We start from the raw sequence: 27,290 nt of genomic DNA, 5'->3' as shown, positions 1-27,290 counted from the left end.
ATTATTATTATGATTTTTTTTCCTCAGAATTCTGACTTTTTTCTCCAAATTCTGACTTTAATCTCAGAATTCTGACTTTTTTTCTGAGAATTCTGACTTTTTTTTTTTTTTTCAGAATTCTGACTTTTTTCTCCGAATTCTGACTTCAATCTCAGAATTCTGACTGTTTTTCTCGGATTTCTGACTTTTTTTTTTTTCAGAATTCTGACTTTAATCTGAGAATTCTGACTTTTTTTTCTCTGAATTCTGACTTTAAACTCAGAATTCTGACTTTTTTCCTCAGAATTCTGACTTTAAACTCAGAATTCTGATTTTCATCTCAGAACCATGGCTTTAATCTCAGAATTCTGATTTTCATCTCAGAACCATGGCTTTAATCTCAGAATTCTGATTTTCATCTCAGAACCATGGCTTTAATCTCAGAATTCTGACACTTTCCCAGAATTCTGACTTCAATCTCAGAATTCTGATTTTTTTCCCCCCTTAGAATTCTGACTTTTCTCATAATTCTGACTTTAATCTCAGAATTTGGACTTTTTCCCCTCAGAATAATAATAAAAATATATCGAACCTTTTTTTTTTTTCCAATGACATAATCTTATATATATATATATCATAATCTTCTGTACCTTTATGGGTCAACTCTATGATAATGTCACTTTAATATATTTGTTCATTTTATTATTTTTTTATTATTATTATTATTTTTATTTTATTTATTTTTTTTTTTAAATAATATGTAGTTACTGTATTTTACTCTCCACCTGATCTGATCCTGTTGAATTTGACAGTTTGTGCAACAAGTTTCTGAATGAAGGCATATTTTTTGGTGCATTTGCTGAATGAACTTCTGCCTCAGTCCTTGAATCTGTTTGACTTTTGATCTTTTGTGGCAAGAAAATACCCCTTCCATCCATATATTCCTTATCTAAAATCAACAACATATGACACATCTCTGTTTTTTTTTTTTGTTTGTTTTGTTTTGTTTTGTTTTCCTTTACATTGTGCTATTACATTTCTGCCCTTACTCCTCTCTGTTACGCACGGACCCCCACCACCACCACCACCCCCTACCCTCCTTCCGGTCCTCTAAGTTTCCCGTCTGTTCCATAAGCTTCCAGGGGCTGAAATAACCTCCACAGCAGACGTCACCTCGGACTTCTTCCACCGGACAATCGCGTTTTTTGTGCCTCCTCTCCCCTCCTCCCCCTCCCTCCCTCCTTTCTCTCCTCTTCTCTCTCGCAGGCCACAAGTGTTTGATTCGCTGTCTGGTCGTGCATATTAATGAGGACGGGGCAGCGGGCTGCTTTTAAAAGAGCTGCTGCCGAGAAGAGAGAGAGAGAGACCCCAGCGACTGAGTGGAGCTTCATCCAGACGCACAGGACGCGCGCACGGAGTTGCACAACCAGCGCGCAAAAAGGAACTCCAGAAAAGACGCAAAAAAAAGCATCAGTTTTGCTTCACATTTACTACAAGTGGATATTTTTTTTGACACTTAGAAGGTTTTTGTCCAGTTTCAGTGCGTTTAAAATCGCCTGGAGCGCACGGATTGGTACTATTATTATTATTGTTTTACTTGTGAAACCATGCATCGGTGCGCGGCGTTGCTGCTGTTAATAGTGGCCTTATACTTCCTAAACGCAGAAGGTAAGAAGTTTATTACTTTAGGTTTGTTTTTTTAAAGAGTGTGTTGTGTTTTTTCTGGAGCTACAGCATGTGTTGCAAAAGCAAAAACAACAACAGGGTCGTTTTGGTGTTGGTTTATATGGAAATAGTTGCAAAAAGTTGGGTTGAAACATGCGTAATGTTGCAGAAAAAGACAGTGATGTCTTGTTTTTTTTAACCCTTTCATGGATTAATTGTGAGAACCTTAGTCCAGATGTTTTTTCCTCAGTGTTTTTATTCCTCCTTAAGCATGAAAAAAACAATGCGATCCAGTTTTTTTTCTGTGGAGTTGCAAAAATATCCATGCATTTATTTTTTGAAGTTTAAGTTTAGGTTAGTTTATTTCAGACACAGGCATAATACAAAACATGAAACAAAAATTAAATAAAAATAATAATTAAAAAAAAAAAAAAAAAAATCAAACAATAGAAAACTAGTAATAATAATGATAAACAATACACAAAAAATCAAATAATAGAAGAAAAAAAAGAACAACTGTTGTGCCTGAAAGGGAGTAGGAAGTAAAGAAACGTGTTTAAAACCCAATATCAGAGAGGGATATGAAAACAATGAAATAAAAACATGTTTAATGCTGCTTAATCTGATGTCTTCTCACATTTTAACATATTCTAATGCTATTAATTCCTCACTTCATCAAGATAATGTGCAAAAAAAAAAAAAAAAAACCTTCTTGTCTAACAAATAACAATTGATTTACACACAAACATGTTAGTTCAGATTAAGTTAATCAAGAACTGCAAAGTTACAGTAATAGTATGAATGTCAGGATAAGAGATGATGCGTAAGTGTCCACTGTGTTGGCTGATATGGAACTAAAACAACTAAACCCATGAATATACAAGAGAACAGCTGGAGAAGAACTGTCCACTGGAGTGACTTATGCATGAAAGGGTTAATCTTCTCCTCAAAAAAATGACTTGATCTGAAGCTACTTGCTGCATATTTCCCTGTGTATATTGTCTATATGTCATTTACAACCCCTCATAACTCTAATATGGTGCAAAACAGAACCACAATAACTGTCTGGGTTGTTAAATCTGTCAATATTATCATGTGATTTCCATTTACACAGATCTCCAAACATCACTCTTTACCTTCTATGAGTCAAAAAAAAAAATTTGAAGATTCAAAGCATTTATAGTCAAGCACTGTGCAGAAACATGTTCCCAGTTCTATGAAATCCTTGCCTTTCGGTCAAATGTGTTAAAATTTGTCCAGTGTCACATCTACACCTGCAGGAAAAAAAACAAGCATTTGGAGTAAAAGACAGCACTTGAACGCATCACCTGTTAAGTTGAGCCCCTACACCTTTCCTAAAGCCCAGCATAAACCTTGACATGGTGCAGGGCTGTTTAACCCCTGTGTCCCCCCCTCATTTATGGGTCTGTGGTGTCCATAGCGTCTGCTCCGGTGACAGATTTAGTGGTGGGCGGTGGGGACAGATAGCAGGTGATGGATGGACCAAACCTTGGACTTCTAGGTCATCACCCACCCCCATCCCACCCCTCTCACAAACACACAATCATCCAAAACTCATTTCCTCTGGGGTCCCTTCAGCAGCTGGAGGACTGGACCACCACAGGATGATGGATTGAAATAAGAAAATATATGATGAATACATCACTGGAAACATCTGTGTGTTTTTGTCTCTGTTGTTTATTCACATGCAGATCTTTAGTAAGAAACCTCATGAATGAACTGTTGTTGTTTTTGTTTTGTTTTTTGTTTGTTTTTAGCAGAAGCAGCAGAGAAGCTACAGGTTCATCTTAGTTATTGATAATTTATGAGACTAAAACATCAAATCAGGATCAGTTTGCGTCATTTAGGGGTTGTCACGTTAAAAATACCCACTTTCAAGGTTAAAAATGCTGGTTTTTGCTATTTTTTCCCCATGATGTTAATTGTAGATATGAATAGATTGCAAAATTTGTACCCAATATTGATGTTTAATATAACATTTTGGCCAATACTGATGTTACATTCTGATTTATCCACCCTAAACAAAGAAATCCTCAATATAAATTAAGCTAAATTGTTAATATTTTTAAGTCTTTCAGCCCTTCATTGCATTATCTTTGAATGAATGCAAATTAAAACATGCAAATTAATGGAAAAAGCTTTTGTATAACACGACAGATAATGCAGATACCGACACTGGATGATATATGGATATATGGGTACAACCCTGATTAATACAGTTAAGATGTGACTTGAGTTAAACTTTGCGGAGTCTGAAACTTGAGTAAAACATTCATAACTTTGAGATATAACAAAGACACTGTTAATACCATGTTGTCAGCGTATAATGAATAATAAACCAGGGGGTTAGTAATGATTGAAAGCTAATTTTTCCTTCAGCTTTTGTGGAATTAACACTTTTATTTCACCTGTCTCCCATAATCTGTCAGATGATCCTTTCGTTCATGTGTTGCAACTTATTTATTTGTTTTTTTAGTTGATTTATTTCAAATATGGAAATGATATGAGCTTCCTGATTGCCACTAACTGACTTGTTTGCTCAACATAATATAGAAGTGAAAATTCAAGGAGACAATTTAAAAAAAGACAAATTTTCACTCTAATGTATTTTTCTGTCATATTTAATTCCTCCACAGCCTATAAGTGCAGATGCACCAGAAAAGGACCAAAGATCAGATACAAGGACGTACAGAAGCTGGAGATCAAACCCAAACACCCGTACTGCCAGGAGAAGATGATATTGTGAGTCATGTTTCCATTTGACCTCATCTTCTGTACATTCCGTCTCCCCTCCTGCGCCTTCTTTCCTCCATTTCCTCCTTTTCTCCACTCATCCCATCCTTCCTCTCTATATGTTTACTTGTTGCTAGCACCGCAGGACATAATAACAGTATTTGTAGCTGATCTACAGTGCCGTGACTGTGCTCCAAAATGACATAAAATTACTTGACAGCTGTATGGCTGCCGTCAAAACATCCTGTCATCTCTGCTCAGTGCTTTGCTGAGGTGGATTTGGACTGTTAGGATGCATTTTTGATTTAATTACAGCCTGCAGATGGGAGATAGAAAGTGTTGCGCTTTTAAGAATCTGTGCTTTTTATGGAACCGTCACATGCTTCAATCACATGTGAAGTGACTTGATAGGCTTTTGATGATAAATTAATGCATAAATGTACCAATAGAAGAGAATATCGGGCATGTAAATGAAACTATTGGACTGTTCTTCTGTCTAAGATTGTCGTGATTTGTTGATTTTTGTATTTATACATATGTTAAATTTAATTGCACGTTAGGAATAAATCACTAAAATCCCTAAATATGTAATACGGAGTTATCAGATAAAGTCTGGAAACATCATTAGGTATAAAAACAACAAAAGTATGTAACCTGGAAGGAACTTGACGTCAAAAAAGTGATGTTTTTTCTACAATAATACACTCTGATCTGCACATTACTGCTGTTCTCCTCCTCTGCAGCCTGACCTTTGACCTGTTCAATCACAGCCTTAACACACAGACAGCTATTATGAACAATTTAAGGTATTGTGGAATGCACCATGAACCTCCTCCAGAGAATTCAACAGTCTTAAAGCAGCCTGCGGCGCTGGGACAGATCGTCTGACCCAACATAAATAAACTCTAATTATATATACAGTATGGAGCGTATTTTCTCGACGGACCGACCTCGACGGCGAGGAGGTACAAATGTGAGATGTGGGAGAATGTGGGATTTCTGCGAGGAATTCACGTCAGATCTACATGAAAGGGCAACAGATGGGAATGTTATGTCAACCTCCCTGGAGTCAGGTCAGTGTCTGAGGCTCAAACTCTTGCTTCCACCTGCTGGAGGTTTAGGGAATCGCACCGAGAACCCAATCTGAGCAGGACAGTGTGGACGTACGAGGGTGGTAATGTTTTGGGAGATTCAACTAATGGTGTTTCAGCTGATAGATATATTGAGCTGTAATACAGGAAGTTGTTTTCCTGCTGCAAACATTTACATTTTTAATGATTTTTTTTAAACATACGAGATTCACCACCCTTGTTTTCTTCAATTTCTTGTTCATTTTAATGCCTGGTACAACTAAAGGTACATTTGGAAAAAATTATGGTAACACTTTACTTGAAGGTCTAGTTTATAATGCATTAAGCGCACATTCATAAGACATTATAATGCATTTATAGGGTGGGGAAGCAAAATTTACAATATTTTGAGGCAGGGATTGAAAGACAGTGTATGACCAATTAGTTTATTGAAAGTCATGAGAATTTATTTGATACAAGAAAATGTACATAATAGAAAATGTTTTTATTCTATGTGTCCTCCTTCTTTCTCAATAACTGCCTTCACACGCTTCCTGAAATTTGTGCAAGTGTTCCTCAAATATTCGGGTGACAACTTCTCCCATTCTTCTTTAATAGTATCTTCCAGACTTTCTCATAATAGTTTTGCTCATAGTCATTCTCTTCTTTCCATTATAAACAGTCTTTATGGACACTCCAACTATTTTTGAAATCTCCTTTGGTGTGACGAGTGCATTCAGCAAATCACACACTCTTTGACGTTTGCTTTCCTGATTACTCATATGAGCAAAAGTTTCTGAAAAGGTATGGATAATAGTGTTAGGTATGATTATGACATCAATATATGTTTGGTTTCAAAACAATTGACGTAGTGCGTGCTGAGAAAAAACAACTAAATGTTCATTGTACATTTTGCTTCCCCACCCTGTATAGTGCATTATAAAAGTCATTACAACAGTTTATGATCATGTACAACAACTTATACCAAGGTTAATAAAGTATTATAAGTGTAGGCATAATGTATTATAAATTCAGCTTTCATAATGTTTTATACATCCATACCAAAGCAGTGTGAAGGAATTTATTTTTTTAGGTGGGGAACTTTAGTTATGTTTTGTCACTGGTCCCTATACCCATCTATTTTAGGGATTTCATATTTATTTAAAAAAAAAAAAAAAGTATGTGTTTGAATTAACAAAGATTTAGAGCTGCCACATTATTTTTTATTTATGTATAAAGCAACATACAACACTTCTATTTACTGTCTCTGTTCTTTTAATGTTTTGTTTTTGCAAAATAAAGAGTTATTAAGAACACTTTGGTGTATAATTTTGTCTTACACTTTACTTAGAGCCAGCAGATACTGCTCATACGCCATCATACTTGTGTTATAATATCATACAATTGATAATGTGTTCTGTAACCCAGGACTTGAGATTCTTCCTACAAACACTGTTGTCACTTTGATATGGATGTATAAAACATTATGAAAGCTGAATTTATAATACATTATGCCTACACTTATAATACTTTATTAACCTTGGTATAAGTTGTTTTACATGATCATAAACTGTTGTAATGACTTTTATAATGCATTATAATTGCATTATAATGTCTTATGAATGTGCACTTAGTGCATTATAAACTAGACCTTCAAGTAAAGTGTTACCAAAATGATTAGACCATCAAAAGTCATCAAAAACAATGGTTATTCAATCAAGTACTAACTCCTGTGTGTATCGTGTGACTAAAACAGACAGAAAAGAAAACAAATGCCTAAAAGCACTGTTTTTGTCAGTACAATGCCATAGATATTGATGGAAGAACTGAAGTGATTTTGGTTATTATAAAAAAAAAAAAAACATCGAAAATGGATAGATATCAGCTCTGAAATTAAACTGCTATGAGCTATTTTTGTTCTTATCATTATATTTGTTCAAACAAATGTACCTTTAGTTGTACCAGGCATTAAAATGAACAAGAACTGAAGAAAACAAGGGGTGGTCCAATAATTTTTTCCGTGACTGTATTGTTGTTTTTGCTCGTACTCTGAAAAAAAAAGCATCCAAATAGACTTGTTTGCATGGCTTATGACAGTGAGTATTCCACTATAACCCCTGTTCACCTGCTGCTGTGACCATCCGGATTAAAATTAGGGTTTTTCAGTGTTTTTCCACTGGTGGCAGATGATGTTTAACCCATAAAAACCTAAACAGCCACCAGTGAAACAAACCATCTACAGACATAAACTGTTTAATACCTGTTGATCCACTAATCCTATCAATACATGTAAATAATTGGTGTAAAATACAGTTTCCCATCTTTTCATGATCATTAGTTAAGAACAGTTTGGATGTTCAAAGGCTTCGTAGTTACCATGGAAACACCGTCATCTTCTACAACATTGATTCACCAGTAAAACCCATGGAGTTGGATCAATGACAGTGGATGGACACACTTGTTTTTACATTCAGTTAGCAATATCTTTGCTGAAAAATGAACTTTTTCTTCATGTTTCTCTGTTTTCATATAATTAACTTTGAATGTATTCTGAGTTTTCATGAACATCTGCATGATCTGTGAATGAAATATAGAAAAATACATGATTTACACCAAAAAGTGTTAAATACACAGGGTAATATTTAAAAAAAAAAAAAAGTGATAAATCAGTTAAGAAAGGTAGAAATAGAGGAAAAATCATTTTGGAAAAGCCACAAAAGTAGCACTGGGTCTTTAGGGGTTAACTGTGTGAACATTGTTTTGAAAGGTTCAGCCTTCAAATATTTACTCCTATCCAAAAATTTGCTTCTATCCTCCTTCATAAAGTTGTGCAGTTGTTTTTCTTCTTCTGACCATAAATGTGGACTTTTCTTTAAAGCATCTTAATTTATATATGTACTCCAGATCAGTATAAACTGTGACGATGTATTGTAACCTACTGGAGAATTCCCAAAAATCCTCATAAAATCAGAATTACATTAGAATATCCCCCCAAAAAAGGTAAAAACTGTCTGGGTTGTGTGGCTAAGGTGTATAAAAACTATGTTTTTATCAAACCTGGGTGACTTCAGTGTGTAGTTGCAGATTAGAGGTTGTTTTTTTTAAAATATAGAAGTCTAAATATTGCAGGTTTATTCCAACTGAGGACATCCAGTGAGTCAGACTGACATGTAGATAAATAATACACAATGATTCTGTCTTCTGTTTAATAATGACTGAGCCACCATTCATACAATAGGCAGCGTGGACTGAGAAAAGTTTCAATTCTAATGACACAATGTATATATCAAATTAAGAACATAAACATGTACAATATCATCAAAGGGCAAAAAGACTGTGCAATGTCCAAACTGGTTTTTAAACCTGCAAAGTGTACAAATAATAACCAAATGATAGAACTTCTAAGACTGATTTTTCTTCCTGTGTGATAATTGAAGAAATCAGATGTTACTTGTGGTTTTAAATTATGATTTATGGTCAAAATGGGATAAACTTTTCATAAACTTATAGGTAAGACATCTAAAATAATTCAAATAATGAAAAAATGAATCATTCTTTCAAGTAAAACTGACCTCTGAAGCATACAAGGAAAATAAAGCAAAATTTACCCATAAAGACAAACTATATAATTCATTATTAACCCTTTCATGCACACTGGTCTCTACCGTGGACAGCTATTCTACAGCTGCTCTCTTGTATATTCATGGATTTTGTTGTTCTTTTCATTTTTTTTGTTTGTTTGGTTTTGGTTTTTTTTACATATCTTTATTAAAGTTTTAAGACACTACATATCTTTTCTGACATGAATTGGTAACATTATGTAGATCTCTCCTGAGCATAAACCCCCAGAATCACAAGCGTTACCCATAGTTTTCACACAATTTATCAATAAATACATGTTTCTGTGCGTCAAAAATTAAACATGTGTGTCCAGTTGAGTGGACATTTTTGCAACATCATGAAAAATAGGCTCATAAATAGGTTGTTTTTTTGTTTTGTTTTTTCATTATTTATTTTTTTACGCATTTTTTTTACTTTTTTTTTTATTTTTTTATTTTTTTTTTCAGAAGAAAATTTTCAATCGCATTGTGTTTTCCATGCCTAAAGATGAATAAAAACACTCAGGAAAAAATTTTGATGAAGGTTCTCAAAATTTGTGCATGAAAGGGTTAATTAAATTTATTACAATTACATTTACCACAGTATACAATTACATTATTATATTTGCAACTACTGTTTTTTTTTTTTTTTTTTTTTTTTTTAGCTCAACCCTATTTGCAATGAAACACTCGAATTCAGGAAAAGTGCTGTTAATGTTCCTTTTTTCTTGTTTATTTTTTGCAGTTTTCTTTATTTTCATGACTAATTTCTGCATTTTATATTAATTTTTGGTCATGCTCTACATTATTTAGTTCATTTTCTTGATTATTTTCTTCTTTGCCTTTTCCTTGACCTCATCAGATGTCAGATTAAATGCACAGAAGTTGTGTCATTTGTAGATGTAGGAACAAAAGAATGACAGTGCGATCCTCAGGTCTGTTTCTGTTTGCGTGCGTCACCCGCCAAGTCGCCATTATTCCAGTCCGCTCTATCAGCATGAGATGGGGGCCACCAGCCGCTGGTGCCCAGTGAAAAATGAGCCTCAGCGGGCTCCGGGAAGCCACAGAAAGAAAGGGAGCGGGAGAGGAATGAGCCTCCTCTGGCCCTTGTTGTGGCCGTTTGGCTTATGGTGCTGGGTTTGGCAGCGAACCACACAAACACACTGAAGGCCTTAAATCATCCCTGGTTTCTCATTGTACCCCTTCTCCCTCTTTCTCCCTCCATCTTCAATTATATTTTGTTTTTTTTACTCATCCATAGTCGGGCTCTTTGTGAAGTTTTAATCATGTCTCCTCATGCTCTGGTAAAAATGCCCCTCTAAAAACAAGTTTAAAAAATTAAATCAAGATATTTTTTGCTTGAATTTAGCAAAAAAAAAAAAAGTGTATTAAGCAACAAAAAAAAAAACTTGAATTAAGCAAAAAAAAAATTGAATTAAGGAAAAAAAAATCGAATTAAGCAAAAACAAAAATCGAATTAAGCAAAAAAAAAAAAAAATCGAATTAAGCAAAAAAAACCTTGAATTAAGCAAAAAAAAAAACTTTAAATTAAGCAATAAAAAAATCTTGAATTAAGCAAAAAAAAAAAAAAACTTGAATTAGGCAAAAAAAAATTCTTGAATTAAGCAAAAAAAAAAAAAACTTGAATTAAAAAATATCTTGAATTAAGAAAAAAAAATCTTGAATTAAGCAAAAAAAAAAAACTTGAATTAAGAAAAAAAAATCTTGAATTAAGAAAAGAAAATCATGAATTAAACAAAAAAATCATGAATTAGCAAAAAAAAATCTGAATTAAGCAAAATGAAACTTGAATTAAGAAAAAAAATCTTGAATTAAGAAAAGAAAATCATGAATTAAACAGAAAAAAAATCATGAATTAAGCAAAAAAAATCTTGAATTGAGCAACAAAAAAAAACAAACTTGAATTAAGAAAAAAAATCTTGAATTAAGAAAAGAAAAAAAGGAATTAAACAAAAAAAATCATGAATTAACAAAAAAAAAAAAATCTTGAATTAAGCAAAAAAAAAATCTGCCAATGGAACAAGTGAAAATGATCTGGGTAAGATTTCTTGAAATCAGATTTTCCAGATCTGTTGTCTAAAAATCAGTTCTTATATCTCACTGAAAAGTTACTGTTTAGGTGATTCTGTCTTATTTTAAGTATGATGAGATATTTTGACTAGAAATGAGAAAAATACAGATTTAGAGTTTTTCCAGTTAGCCACCTCAGGCCCCGCCCCCTCTAGGTTGTTGGCTGTGCTGCTCTGTCCCGTTCAACCAACAATTGAACATTTTAGGTAATCGGCTCCAAGTTTGGACATATTTTCAGTTTTTATTACAACCGCTGCTGCTTGTAAACAATTATGTCATACTCGGAGAAATGTTCGTCAGAAGTCTGGACCTAATACTTGCAAATGTCGTGCGGTAACTAGTTATAAAAATTAACAAATTAAGCAGGAATTAAAACAGGTTGTAGAAATCCAGTCAGTTTTTGCTGGAATGAATATAAAGATAGTTTTGCAGCACCTGGAGGGTTCAAATTCAAACTTTATGAACTATTAGGATCCAAATACACAAATAAATGAACCAAAGACTAATAAAAGTGGGTTTAGCAAAATATGACCCCTTTAATTTTTACACAATTTTAAATATTATCATGAAATATTTGCAGAAAAATCTATTTTGTGTTTCAAAAGACAGACACATGCAAATGACCTTTTTACCTCCGCTAATGAGGTTATGTTTGTGCTGGCGTTGGTTTGTCTGTCTGTCTGTCTGTGTACAAGATAACTCAAAAAAGTTATGGATGGATTTGGATGAAAATTACAGGAAATGTAGATACTCTGGTGGTGATGGGGGGGGGGGGGGGGGTGCTGATCTGAGTGCTTTTCTAGTTTTTGTTTTGTTTTGGTTTCTTGTTAACGAGAAAAAAATAACCAAACTAAATTGGTGATAGTTCCAACATGTCACGTCCTGGATGTGTTTCATTATCTGCTGAAACATCCAGTTTTGACCTCGATGGAACAGAGCATGTGCAGAAGGAAAGCATGTGGGTTTGGAGAATGGAGTTCAATCACTTCAGAGTAATTCTTAATGCAATTCATCACAAATCCATGGGGCGTCTAAGAACTTTTTTCCACCAGTGTGTGTCCAGTGCTGTCAAGATTGAAATTTTTTTTTTTATAGCACATTTAAAACAAAGTGTCCAAAGTGCTGCACAAAGATGTTGATAAAAATACAAGATATGTTAAAACTCGTAAAAATAAGAATGTTTATTTTCTTCAATTTCTTGTTTATTTTAATGCCTGGTACCACTAAAGGTACATTTATTTGGACAAATATAATGATAACAACAAAAATAGCTCATAGTAGTTTAATTTCAGAGCTGATATCTATCCATTTAACATGTTTTTCTTGATAATAAACAAAATCACTTGAGTTCTTACATCAATATCTATGGCATTGTACTGACAAAAACAGTGCTTTTAGACATTCCATGTTTTCTTTTCTGTCTGTTTTAGTCACATGATACACACAGGAGTTAGGACTGGATTGCATAACTATTGTTTTTAATGACTTTTGATGGTCTAATAATTTTTTCGGGGACTATACATGTATTTACAGAAAATTCCAGACCACAGCTGAGTGACAGGGAGGGTTTTCTCACAATTATCAGGCTTAGATGAAGCATCCAAGCCACTTTGGGCTGCATCTATTCCAGCCAAATTCATGTTAAATCAACATGCAGAGCGTCAGACAGAACTACACTGACTGTTCCAACATGTCAAGACTCCACTTCAGTTGTTTTTCAGCTTTTTAGTTGTTTTGGATGGTTTTCCCATTCTGCTCACACAAACGATTATTTAAAAAAATGGTCCAAAGTTATTCTAAATTATAAATTTTATTATTAAAAGATACATTTTTGGATGTCCAGACTCAACAAGTCCTCCAGAAAATACTACACTTAAACAGTATCTAAGCTAGGGGTAAAATAACACCATAATAACCTATAAATAATGACAACTTCATAGTTTTTTCTTTGTTTTAGTGCAAAAAATATAGTCGTTTAATTTCAGAGCTGATATCTATCCATTTTCCATGTTTTCTTGATAATAACCAAAATCACTTCAGTTCTTCCATCAATATCTATGGCATTGTACTGACAAAAACAGTGCTTTTAGACATTCCATGTTTTCTTTTCTGTCTGTTTTAGTCACATGATACACACAGGAGTTAGGACTGGATTGCATAACCATTGTTTTTGATGACTTTTGATGGTCTAATAATTTTTTTTCCGTGACTGTAGATACCACAGTACTGCGGTATATGGAGGTTTGTCAGATTATGCGTTCTCATTTTTTTCATCAGTACACATATTTAAGTGGAAAAGGTTAGAGTTAAGCAAAAAAAAAAAAACTTGAATTAAGCAATAAAAAAAATTTTGAATTAAGCAAAAAAAAAAAAAACATTTGAATTAGGCAAAAAAACGTCTTGAATTAAGCAAAACAAAACTTGAATTAAAAAATATCTTGAATTAAGAAAAAAATCTTGAATTAAGCCAAAAAAAAACTTGAATTAGGAAAAAAAAATCTTGAATTAAGAAAAGAAACTGTAGATACCACAGTACTGCGGTATATGGAGGTTTGTCAGATTATGCGTTTTCATTTTTTTCATCAGTACACATATTTAAGTGGAAAATGTTAGAGTTAAGCAAAAAAAACTTGAATTAAGCAATAAAAAAAATCTTGAATTAAGCCAAAAAAAAAAAACTCAAATTAGGAAAAAAAAAATCTTGAATTAAGCAAAAAAAAAACAAAAAAACATTTGAATTAGGAAAAAAAAACATTCTTGAATTAATAAAAAAAAGAAAAAACTTGAATTAAAAAATGTCTTGAATTAAAAAAAAAAAATCTTGAATTAAGCCAAAAAAAACTTAAATTAGGAAAAAAAATCTTGAATTAAGAAAAGGAGGAGGTGGAGCCTTGCATGGAGAGGTGAGCTCCTTTTAGGCGTAACAGGATTCCCTTTCTAGCGAACACAGATGAAACAGTGTGGCGTGAGTTCGATGTAACATTGAGTAGATTTTCATTCTGGACTGGGGTCCAAATCCGGACAAAAACAAGACACTATTTGTCTACTTCTTCTACTGTCAGAGTGATTCTTAATGCAATTTGTCACAAATGCACGGGGCGTCGGTGAACAAAAGCACTTTCATGTTCTTCCCTATCGAACAAACACACACTCAACGCTCTGTTCGTTTTTTTTTCTTTTTTTTTTTTTTTTATAACAAAACTTGTAGAGCTTTCCAAGTAAACCCAAAGTGACAACAGAATGGGCAAGAAAATAGATGCAACTCTTCAATCTAATCCTTAAACCAAGTGAATGCAGCGTTTTTATGGAGAGTCAAGTCTTTTCACTTCTAGTCAGCTCATTGAACATTCATGGCTTGGTGGGCCTTTGAGTGTTTCATTGGATGGAGAGGCCCCATGGCACGGTGGCTGTTTTTCCCACATTTCTCTTGTTTGGCCTGAATATGCCACATGCAGGCAGACTGTCTCTAACGTTTCCTTGAGCAGAGCGTTGCAGACAGACCAGTTGATTCACTGAGCTTAGATGTCAACATATTTCTGTGGCACCTCCATAATATTGCGTCGTTGCCAACAAAGTGTTAGCGGTGGACGGGCCGGTCCTTGAAATGGGAGGGCATTTAGCTTATTGACTCCACGGGAGAATAGAAGCGAAAATTTCAGGGCAAAACATGTCAGTCGTGCTTCAACTTGACTGATTTCCATTTGGGTTTCTTAAACAGGCATTCAGATGTTTTAAAGCAGCTCCACCCCAAATCTGACTCTTTATCCCTTAGCGAATAATGCATGAGGAATTTAGCAATTACATGCAAACTGTCCAGAATAGAATAGAATAGAATAGAATAACCTTTATTGTCATTGTGTGTAGTTAGGAGTGCTACTCCAGTCAGTGCAGCAATATTTACAAACACCAATGTTAAAGAAATAAGAATAGAGCGAATATAAAATTACAAAAACAAAAAAAATAAGTTATATAATTGAAAAAATTACAGTTTAACAAAATAACCTAGGATAGAGCTTAGTAGAAGTGGACTGAATATGAATAGGCACAATTTACAATATTAACAGTATGTATATCTATGAAACAGATATACACCATATTTACACCAAATTTGTAGAAATGTATCAGTTATGCCTTGAAGTATACTCATATAGATAGATAGATAGATAGATAGATAGATAGATAGATAGATAGATAGATAGATAGATAGATAGATAGATAGATAGATAGATAGATAGATAGATAGATAGATAGATAGATAGATAGATAGATAGATAGATAGATAGATATAGATATATATAAGGTAACACTTTACTTGAAGGTCTAGTTTATAATGCATTAAGTGCACATTCATAAGACATTATAATGCATTTATAATGCATTATAAAAGTCATTACAACAGTTTATGATCATGTAAAACAACTTATACCAAGGTTAATAAAGTATTATAAGTGTAGGCATAATGTATTATAAATTCAGCTTTCATAATGTTTTATACATCCATACCAAAGTGACAACAGTGTTTGTAGGAAGAATCTCAAGTCCTGGGTTACAGAGCACATTATCAATTGTATGATATTATAACACAAGTATGATGACGTATGAGCAGTATCTGCTGGCTCTAAGTAAAGTGTAAGTCAAAAATTATACATCCAAGTGTTCTTAATAACTCTTTATTTTGCAAAAACAAAACATTAAAAGAACAGAGACAGTAAATAGAAGTGTTACATGTTGCTTTATACATAAATAAAAAAATAATGTGGCAGCTCTTAATCTTTAATTCAAACACATACTTTTTTTTTTTTTTAAATAAATATGAAATCCCTAAAATAGATGGGTTTAGAGACCAGTGAAAAAAACAAACAAAAGTTCCCCACCTAAAAAAATTCATTCCTTCACATTGCTTTGGTATGGATGTATAAAACATTATGAAAGCTGAATTTATAAAACGTTATGCCTACACTTAAAATACTTTATTAACCTTGGTATAAGTTGTTGTACATGATCATAAACTGTTGTAATGACTTTTATAATGCACTATAAATGCATTATAATGTCTTATGAATGTGCGCTTAATGCATTATAAACTAGACCTTCAAGTAAAGTGTTACCATATATAAATATACTTATCTTTTGGTTGTTATTTTTTATAAATATTTATTTGAGCAGTAATGTCTGGCTGAGTTAATTGTAATAGCTCAAGGCATGTTGATGACCGCTGATTTGTGGCCAGTACGCTTCGGTATGCTGCCGTGTGATTGGCTGAAAAATGAATAAGGTGATTTTCCTCAGTGGTCAACTGGTGCCAGATCTGTACTTTTAATCCCGGGGCTGATATTGTCTGTAAAATGCCCCCAAAAGGGAAGATTAACCAGACCCCAAGAACAACGCCATGCCAAGATTATCCGAGAATCAACGTCACTGTGAGTCGGGTCCACAGTGACCACCCAGAAACACAGACCACTCCCCCCACAGGTTTATAAGTCCAGTTTCCCCCACCAGCTATTAGAACTGGAGACTCCTGGATGAGAGATGAAACGTTCTCCAAAGAGTGAAACAAGTCCAGTTGGACTGAGAAGAACGACCAAGAAAAAATCGTATATTCTTATTCGACTCAATAAATGCTGTTCATTCACCCGTCATTGAATAATAAGCTGATTTTTCCAGTTTACTGAGTAAAGGCGCACAATGAACAGGAACATTAAGTTGGCTGCCTATTACACTGGTCTACAATTTTTTAGAAATGATTTGCTTCAGAGATTAAATGTGCTAAATGTTACGTATTTTAATAAGATTAATTGGACAATAAATTACAAAAGTGCCGGTTTGCTGATGTTTTCAAGGTATATGATTAAGTGTTATTACACATATATATTGGTTTATGTACATTTAAATAATAGTTTTATAAATCTTCCACTAAATAGAACCTGTAAAGTGAATGTATTCTAATGTGCAGACAGTGTTTTGAAGTAGATCTTGTAGCTCTGAGACAAATATTCCTTTTGAGTCAAACCCATTCTCTCGTTAATTCTTGAATTTCACATTTTGACCCAAGGCTGTATCCTGGAAAGTTCAGCCAACCAGAATTTTTGACTTGATTTTTCTTTATCAGTGACTCTCATGTGGTAAAATTTCATTACTTTTATTCTGGAAGCATTTTCCTTGTAGACCAGTGTTGTAAAGTGTCTTTGAGTACCTACAAAAGCGCTATATAGAACTGATGTATTATTATTATTATTATTATTATTATTATTATTATTATTATTATTATTATTATTATTATTATCATTTAAGTTAATATGAATAGATTTTCTTTAAATGTTGTTTATCTAAATGTTCATACACACACCTGCTGTCTGTCCTGCTCTCTACCTCTTCTAAATGTTTTTACCAGTTTATTTGAGCAGGTTTTCCTCACTAGAGCCAAGGGTCAAAGGTCACAGGCATTGTAATTTGTGTAGATTTTAAGGTGTTTTGAAGGCGAGCCTCTGGTTTATAAAACCATGATTTACTGCAGGTAAAGACTAACTATAAGGTACATTTGAGTTAAATGAATTTGGCCCCTTCTGAACCCTGATTGGTGCCTCATGAATGAGAAAAATTATACAACACAAACATCCAATCTCCGGTGTTATTTACTGTTTTGATCCAGAAATTACTTTGATGGCACCAGGATGTCAGAATTAACAAATTAGGCAATGTAAATAATATACTAATGCGTTGACCTGTGTGGATCCACAGGTTTTAGATGTGGTAGTTTTTATGCTGTTGTGTATTCGTGCATGCTGTACTGCATTTGTCCAGCAGTCACTGCCAAAGCGTTCTGGCCATAGAAACATGTTTGTAAGGCTATTGTATTCCAAAATTACTAATATCTCCCAAAATATTGGTCCTATCAACTTGCCGTTTTCACGAGTCTGTTCCTAGACCAAAAATACATGAGTATGACAAACTGCAGCGGTCAGCTCTTTGTGGATTTTGTGTGAATCCCCAGACTCACACACAGTGGCCACTTGGCTTTTGTAATATAGATCATTGAACTGAACTGAACCGATCATTATTTCATATAAATCACCTTCTATTGATCAGTTCTGTCAGTGGCTCCTCCTATTTATTTATTCATTTATCTGTTGTTTTTTCATTGCTGTCACTGTTTCTCTTCATTGTTAAAAAAAAAAAAGTTTTAATTAAAGAAATGTCAATATCAGTCACACATCAATCACTCATCTAAAATCTGACATTTAGTATTTAATCTTAATATATTTTATCACATTCTATTGTAATTTCTAACAGAATTACAAATCAAAAATGATAAGCTTTCTTAATTATTGTAAATGGCCTTTTATTGTATTGTATTGTAGTTTATATTTTCAGACAGTAAATACATGACTTCTGGAGTCTGTTTAGATCAAACTGACATCTCTCTTTTTGTCTTTTTTTTTGTTTGTTTTTTTCCCTCAGTGTGACAATGGAGAACGTGTCTCGGTTCAAAGGTCAGGAATATTGTCTTCATCCCAAACTTCAGAGCACCAAGAATCTGGTCAAATGGTTCCGCATCTGGAAGGACAAGCACAAGTAAAGTCCAAAAACACTTTGAATTTTCTGATTCTTTTTACTTTGTATTTTTTGCTGTAAGGACAAAAAAACACTACGATACTAGTGCATTCTTCTCCTGACATGACTGCACTGCACATCTATATTACAGAAACTCTATTATTATTTATTGTTGTAGTAGTATTAGAATTATTATCATTGTAACTGTTTTATTTATTGGTTGGATATTTATTGATTGGATCTCCTGGGACTTGACAAAAAACATCCAATGCAGGTTTTTTTACTACACTGTCGGGGTTTTTCTGCATTGCTTTATTGATTTGTTTTGTTGAATTTCCTTCCATCTCCCTCCTTCCACCATAGAGAGGTCAAAGGTCACGGTTAACCCCTGCAAAAGCCCAGTGGAGGCGGTTGAGATGTATGCCTGAGCGCATTTCTACTGAAACTCTGAGGGTTACAGGGTGATTAAACCTGTCACCAGTAAACAACATGAAATACTAAAACCTTTAGATCTCTGTTTATCCAGAAACTAAAGAAAAACACCAAGTGGAGAAGGTAGATAATGGAAAAAATATACTTATAAAACACCTAAAGAGTGAAAACATGAGACAATGACAAGGTTAAAAGTCTAAACTAGATTTGAATTATTCCAAAATGAACAAAAACCATCAAGATACCAACAAATTTGGTGTCAAATAGAGGTGCTGTTTGAGGCCTGGTTCCCATAGACTTACACTGAACTTATCTACTAGTCATCTATCTGGTCTCACTTGTTTTACCCAGACCCTCTAATAAATGTTCTGGTGGTGCAGCTTTACATTTTTACTCCAGATTTTAGGGTGAATAGAGGTCTTGATGCTATTATTGACAGCTCACTATCAGAGCTTCTCTTCTGTACTTAATGTCTAACCACTTCCAAGCTGCACCTTTTTGAAATCTTGATATCAAAATTGATTTTTTTTGTTAAAACCCCACCACCCTCTGTTCCAGGAGTAGATGACCGAAGTGGGAAAAGTAGCAGCGTATGAAAGAATGTCATATAGGATGCAGGACAAGACAGAAAAATATGTTTTGAAATGGAGCAAATACCTGGAAACTTTAGATTTCGAAGACTAAAGACCGACAGGATACACACTGAAAATACAATGATCACATACCTTATGTATGTATGTGTGTATATTATGATTAGACACCTCTGTGTAGATATTTATGGTGTATGTACTGTATATATTATATACACGGATACCACTGGTCTACAAGGAAAATGCTTCCAGAAAAAAAGTAATGACATTTTACCACATGAGAGCCACTGATAAAGAAAAATCAAGTCAAAAATGCTGGTTGGCTGAACTTTCCAGGATACAGCCTTGGGTCAAAATGTGAAATTCAAGAATTAACGAGAGAATGGGTTTGACTCAAAAGGAATATTTGTCTCAGAGCTACAAGATCTACTTCAAAACACTGTCTGCACATTAGAATACATTCACTTTACAGGTTCTATTTAGTGGAAGATTTAGAAAACTATTATATAAATGTACATAAACCAATATATATGTGTAATAACACTCAATCATATACCTTGAAAACATCAGCAAACCGGCACTTTTGTCATTTATTTTCCAATTAATCTTATTAAATATGTAACATTTAGCACATTTAATCTCTGAAGCAAATCATTTCTAAAAAATTGTAGACCAGTGTACTTAATGTTAATGTGTGTGGGGTAAAAAGCCACTATATTGATATGAAGGCCCCTTCTTGTTTCAGGTGGGTGGGTAATTTACCAGTGTTCTAATGTTAATATTAGATGTGTGAGGATATGATATGTTTGAAAAAGAAAATTAAAAAAATACAAGTCATTAAAAAAAATGCCACCTAAAGGGTTAACATCTTTCGGGGCTTGATCATTGAATGAGCAGAAATTCTATCATCATAAGCTTTTGCAACAATTTCTAGTATAACACAGCATGTCGTCGGCTTCCTGATAAAACCTGCTAAGTGAAATTTTTGGTTGGGAATAAAAACCTGCTATCTCCCCTATTTCAGCTTCAAATTTTAGTCTCCTGTGAAAGTTGTTTACATTCCATCATAAGTACCAACATTAAAGGAACACATATTTTTTTGTCATATTTCACAATTTCCTGTTTTTTGTTTCTCCTGTAAAATTTGCCAAAAGTCACATAGCAGGTTTTATCAGGAAGCCGACGATGTAAAATACCTTATTTACAGACAGCTGATGTCAGTCATCAAGGCTGATCCAGTAAATCTGTGTATTCCATCTTCCTGGTAAAATGCTGGCCCCTGCTGTTCATAGCAGAAGCTACTGGGAATCTTTATTTTACTAATTTTACCTTTAATAGACAGAGAGACAGACAGACTGACTGACATTTTTTAAATTTATTTATTTTTTTGTTTTTTATTTTAAGTTTTTTTTATTTATCCCAAACTGGGAAAATACAGTGTAGCAGCAGCATGACACACATTCAGTTAGAGTCCGACCGATTAATTGGCCAGTCGATTAATCGGGCCGATTATAGCGTATCACCAATTAATCAACATCGGCCAATATGTAGCCGATGTAGCTGATATATTAACTTTTTGGCTGCGCGGAGATTCTGTCGCTCGCTACTCCTGTGTGTGTGTGTGTGTGTGTGTGCTGCCCAGAGAATAAGAGGAACTTTAAAGCGAGTTAGTTTCACTTTCACTCCTGCTCTGACAATGACACTATCACCCCCCCACACACAATGACATAATCACGGAGCTACAACCCCCCCCCCCAAGGATGGACTGCTTATTACCCCACCCCCACTCCAACCCCCCACCCCGGCGAAAATCATGGACCACTACCGCACGCTCCGACGAGGATTGACCACTAACCCCCCCCCGTCCGAAAATCAACCCCCCCCCCCCCCCTCCCTTGTCTCATGACGTATTTACCCCACCATACACACCCATGTCCGTGCACTTCCTGTCTACCTCACAGTTTCATTCTGCCAGCAGGCCTGGGTATTAATAGTGTAGGGGAGACTGGGGACAGTTGTAACACGGGTCAGCTGTAACTCTTGCAGTTGCTCCAATCAGGAACAACTTAGGACTCACCTAATTCACTCTGCACATGCTCAGTTTAGTCCTTAGTCCACATAAGAAGTTGTAGTGCCGTGAGGCAGACACATCCAAATTTGTGAGTGAAAACATAATTGTGTGCTCAGTCATATTTTTTGCTCGAATTATTTTTGTGATTGCATAGTTTGCATTTGAAAGTTTTGTCAATTATATTTGTGAGATAAACAAAGATTTATGCAACTGTTTATCCACCTGTCCACAATGATCTAATATAAGATTATTATATCCTGTGTAGATCAGTGTTCTTATTTCATATATCGGCCAATATATCGGTTATCGGCCAATATCGGATATCGGCCGATATATTGGATATCGGCTTTTTGTAGCCCCCAATATCGGTATCAGCCTCGGCCCCAAAAATCCCATATCGGTCAGGCTCTACATTCAATAACAATATAATATTACAGCAACCACGAGTAAAGACAAATATAACACAAGAGCAAACACTGTACACTATAAATTAGAAGTATACACAGATGTGGGTAGAATCTGGAGAAGAACTGTAATGTGCTGAAATAGAACTGTAATGCCTCCTCTGTTTCCTCCACAGGGTGTACGAAGCCTAAAACCACCACTCCCCAACAAATATGGATAAAGTAAGACAGAAAAAGACGACACCAGGACTATTTTTGTGAAGTACGAGATGTAATCCACGATCAAACTGTACTTCTCCTTCTTCTGCCTGAGGTTTATCAAGAAAATATCTCTCTATATAAATACTTATATATAAGCTGGTGGGCTGGTTTTAGCCGGTCATCAGTCTAGTTACAGTCACTCACCACTTCAGTCTTTACAACTGTAGTTACTCGTCAAGTAGTGGATGAGACATGGTTCGAGCAGTTGTAGGTTGGTTTGGTTTTTATTTAAAGGGACTTTTGCTTTGACTTTTAGACTTATTTCGAAGTGAAGAATGTGTAATTTTGCAGAGACTGGCAAACCTTCTTCTGAAAATGTGTGTGGGTGTTTTAAAGTTTCCGATTTTTGCTGTTATTCACCACGACAGGTACGATATTTGTACAATGCCAACATTTAGCAGCTGTGCTTAAGAGTCTAAAATGCAGCGACAAAGTTTTTATTCACTGTATTTGTATTAGAGTCACTCAGAGCGTGGTTACATATAAAACAGTCAGACAGAGGAGATCCATCACTGTGTGTCATATGTGTCAAACACACAACACTCATTTTGTAAAATACTATCTCACATAACCTGCAAGATATAGATGCAGTAGAAAATTAAATAATGCATTTCATTCATACGTGCCATGGCTACATACAGTACAGTTTATGGAATCAAGTTTTATTCAAGAAATACTTTAAAATATTTCCCCAGGATGAGACTAAATGTGTTATGAAGAAATATCTCATAAATCTACTCGTAGAATCAGAGAATTAAGGTGAATGTGGTAAAAAAAGGTAAGGATAGAGTCGTTCTGTGTTTTATTTATTGTCGACCAAGCTCATGAAAAGACCAAAAACACATCTGTCAGTCCCCTAGAACAGGTCAACTTCAAACCCAAAAGTGAAATTCAATGTCTCTTCAGGATTCAAATCTACAAAAATACATGATTTCCTGAATATTTAGATTTTTTTCCAGACTTGTGTTGAACAATTTGCAGTAGAAATAAGTCAGAGAGGGAATGTTCTACTGTTCATCGCAGGCAAAACTGACATTTAATGTTAACATCACATGAGTTAGAGACAGAATTGTTTTGTTTTTTTATTCTGATTTTGTCCATTTTCATTTGAGAGTAAAGCACTTTTTTTTCTTCCCTTTATTTTTCTGTTGCAGATGAACAAAGAAATAACATTAACCCAATCCTGGCAGAAAAATAAAAATCCACATATACAGAAAATACATACTTAAAAGTAATTACCATAAAATGGAAGATTTTCTAGATAAAAAGAAATAGTAAATAAATTAAATAAATAAAACTAAATAAATAAATAAAAAAATTAATAAAATGTCAATACAATTATAAAATTATAAAATCAGGCCATAGTAGTGTACAACTGTAGCACAGAATAGGAAATCAAGTGAAGTGAACATATATGAACTCATTGTGTTTTCATTTTGACGTGAACAGTCTCAATGGCTCATAATGAACTGAAGTTTAATAGTGTTCATTTTACTCAGTTGTCGACCCAATAAAAACAGGACTTTGTGACTCATTTGGGACCCTGAGATCCGAACTTTTTCTAGATTACAGGTTATTATCATGTACTTGCATTTTTAAAGACACCCAAATATCTGTAAAACAACAGGGAACTGTAGTTTTTAATGTTACGCAAACTCAAACGGAATAAAACAGTGCATATAATGACAGTTTACAGCTGTTTAGTACAGATTATTTTACTACTGTTCAACAATGTGGATCAGTTAAATGCTGTTGTCCATAAACCTGGCATGATTTTATTCTCACGTTCCTCTTTTTATTCCTATTTATACACATCAGTGTCACCTTTGACCCAGTGTAATGGTTATATACTGAGTCCAAGTTACATTTTATCTATTAAGAATAAATTACATTTTCACAATAATTTCACGAGAAAGCGGTTAAACTATTTTATTCCAACTTTATGGACAACAGTGTAGAAAATTCAGCTAAAAATATAATATATAAATACGTGTTTCTTTAACAGTCATTAAAAAGAAAGATTATTTTTGGTCTTTTAATGGGTTTTTAATTCATTTACAATCAGAAAAACAGAACGACTCTACACTTACTCAGTGGGATATTCTCCATATGATCATGTTGTAGCAAAATCAAGCAACATTTTACATATAAAACTGTCCACATATCAACACGTCTCACTGCAGCAAATGTTTCAATATTAGTCAGGTATTTCATTTGTACTAATGTGTGGTCACTGGTGAACGTCGCTGGTGAACTTTACGATCTAATCTCCTCCAGTAGATCTGAACTGTACTGTTAAATGTGTTATTCTTTTGTATGCTGTGGATACACTTTGTAATAAAGACTGTTGGGTGTTGTTTTGTTGCCACCAAACAGAATTCATACACAGATATATCTGCATATTTACAAAACACCACATTTTCTGTACCTTTTGAAGAATGTGCATTACTCTTGTTTTATATCATATATATAAATATATATAAAGACGCATTTTGTAAATGGACCAATATAGCCTGTATGTTAGTGAGGATGACTTCACCATAGGACTTTATAGTGTCATGTATATTATATTACTGCATTATAGTTGTTTTGCTATTTAAATCTCGGGTCGGTAACACGTACACACAGTAAAATACTGAGTGTAATACATAAGCAGCAATAAAGTGTCTATACATCAAATTATGGTTGTGTGATTTTATTGATTTCACTGTTGAAATAGTCACGGAAAAAATGATTAGACCATCAAAAGTCATCAAAAATAATAGTTTTGCAATCAAGTACTAACTCCTGTGTGTATCATGTGACTAAAACAGACAGAAAAGAAAACATGGAATGCCTAAAAGCACTGTTTTTGTCAGTACAATGCCATAGATATTGATGTAACAACTGAAGTGATTTTAGTTATTATCAAAAAAAAAAAAACATGGAAAATGGATAGATATGAGCTCTGAAATTAAACTACTATGAGCTATTTTTGTTGTTATCATTATATTTGTTTAAAAAAATGTACCTTTAGTTGTACCAGGCATTAAAATGAACAAGAAATTGAAGAAAACAAGGATGGTCTGATTATGTTTTTTCCACGACTGTATAATGGATGAACAGGAATGTGTGTTATGAATTATTCTGTCCACCAGGGGGAAGTGTATATCTACAGGAGGAGAAAACAACATGGGACAGTTTCCTAAATGCTGACTTTCAAGGATTTGAGGAAACGACAATAAAACACATCTTTATTAACCTATAAGGACCCAGTGCTACTTTTATGACAGTTCCCAAGTGAATTTTGAGTCTCTGTTTTTATTATTTCTTCGTTTATTTGAATATTATGCTCTGTATTTTGCATTTTTAAGAGAAAATTACCTACTTTCCTATATTTAATTTACTAATCATATAGATGTCCATAAAAGCTCAGATTAAAGTTGAAGGTTATTATGTCAAAAACAGAGAAAACTGAAGAAAAAGTGACTTTATTTGTAAAGTATGACATAAAAACCAAGTGTCTATGCATATATTAGATTATAGAACTGTGATGTTTGGGTGGAGGTACTAATGAATGAGTGTGAGTGTGTGTGTGTGTGTGTTGGGGGGGGGGGGGGGGTTGTTTTTTGTTTTGTTTTGTTTTGTTTTGTTTTGTTTTGTTTTGTTTTTATAGACCCAGTGCTGTTTTTATGTCAGTTCCCAAGTGAATTTTTCTCTCTATTTAACCTTTTGTAAGTGATTTATCACCATTTATTGTAACATTATCCTCAATGTTTTGTTTTTTTCTGTGAAAAGCAGGTATTTTCCTGTATTTAATTTTTTGATCGTGTAAATGTTCATAAAAGGTCACATTCCAGTTAAGGGTTATTATATCAGAAACAGGGAAAACTAAATAAAAAGGGACTTTTTCAGTGAAATATATCAAAACAAGTGTTTCCATCCACTGTCACTGATCCAACTCCATGGGTTTTACTGGTGAATCGATGTTGTAGAAGATGACACTGTTTCCATGGTAACTCTGAAGCCTCTGGACATCCAAATAGGTCATATATGATGACCATGAAAAGATGAAAAACTGCATTTTACACCAATTATTTCCATGCATTTATAGGATTAATGGATCAACAGGTATTAAACATTTAACATGTGTTTGGGACTTTATGGGTTAAGTATAATGTATGGTAACATTTTTCATTTACTATTTCTGTTAATAGTTAAAGACCTTAAAGAGTTTAGGATGAATGACCTGCAAAATGGCAATAAATATGCTCTGTTTAGTAAAGTACAAAAATAGAATATAATATCTGAATCTGAACACTAACTAAACTATCAGTCCACTCTATTAAAATATGTAATACATGGATTTATTTCCATCTTTATGCAGCAATAATGAATCAAAAGAAAATGCATGATTTACACTGAAAAAAAAAAGCAAAATAAGGTGATATGGTGATAAATCACTTAAGAAAGCTTTAATCCACAAAAGTAGCAATGGGTCTTCATGGGTTAACTATCTCTTATTCCTGTTTTAATTTCTGTCTTTTTTTTCTTTTTTTTTAATCTTTTCTGCACTTTCCTTTTGTTATTTTATTTTCTATGATTTTAATGTAGTTTTATGCAATTGTGAAGCACTTTGAATTGCCTTGTGTATGAATGGTGCTATATAAATACATTTGCCTTGCTTTGGTCTGACCCATACGGAAGAGGATTAGGGCCACTGGAAAAAAAATAAACAAAAATTAAGGTCTCATTTTATTATTCAATCAATCAATCAATCAATCAATCAATCAATCAATCAATCAGTTAATCAAAGTTTATTTATATAGCTCTTTACAACAACA

General features: G+C 33.8%; 1 protein-coding gene across 1 annotated transcript; it reads left to right on the top strand.

Annotated features, from left to right (window-relative positions):
* The first annotated feature begins 1,331 nt into the window (after positions 1–1,331).
* On the top strand, positions 1,332–25,146 carry cxcl14 (chemokine (C-X-C motif) ligand 14). Its single transcript, XM_030146195.1, has 4 exons — positions 1,332–1,647; positions 4,302–4,407; positions 18,617–18,730; positions 22,383–25,146. Exons 1-4 carry the CDS (start codon positions 1,587–1,589, stop codon positions 22,396–22,398), a joined length of 297 nt encoding a protein of 98 aa, XP_030002055.1. The 5' UTR covers positions 1,332–1,586; the 3' UTR covers positions 22,399–25,146.
* The last annotated feature ends 2,144 nt before the right edge of the window (positions 25,147–27,290 follow it).

Source organism: Sphaeramia orbicularis, chromosome 10, assembly GCF_902148855.1.
Source record: "Sphaeramia orbicularis chromosome 10, fSphaOr1.1, whole genome shotgun sequence".
In the NCBI taxonomy this organism is placed as follows: domain Eukaryota; kingdom Metazoa; phylum Chordata; class Actinopteri; order Kurtiformes; family Apogonidae; genus Sphaeramia; species Sphaeramia orbicularis.
Note: the sequence above shows the minus strand (reverse complement) of the source record. Positions and strands in the feature narration are given on the sequence as shown.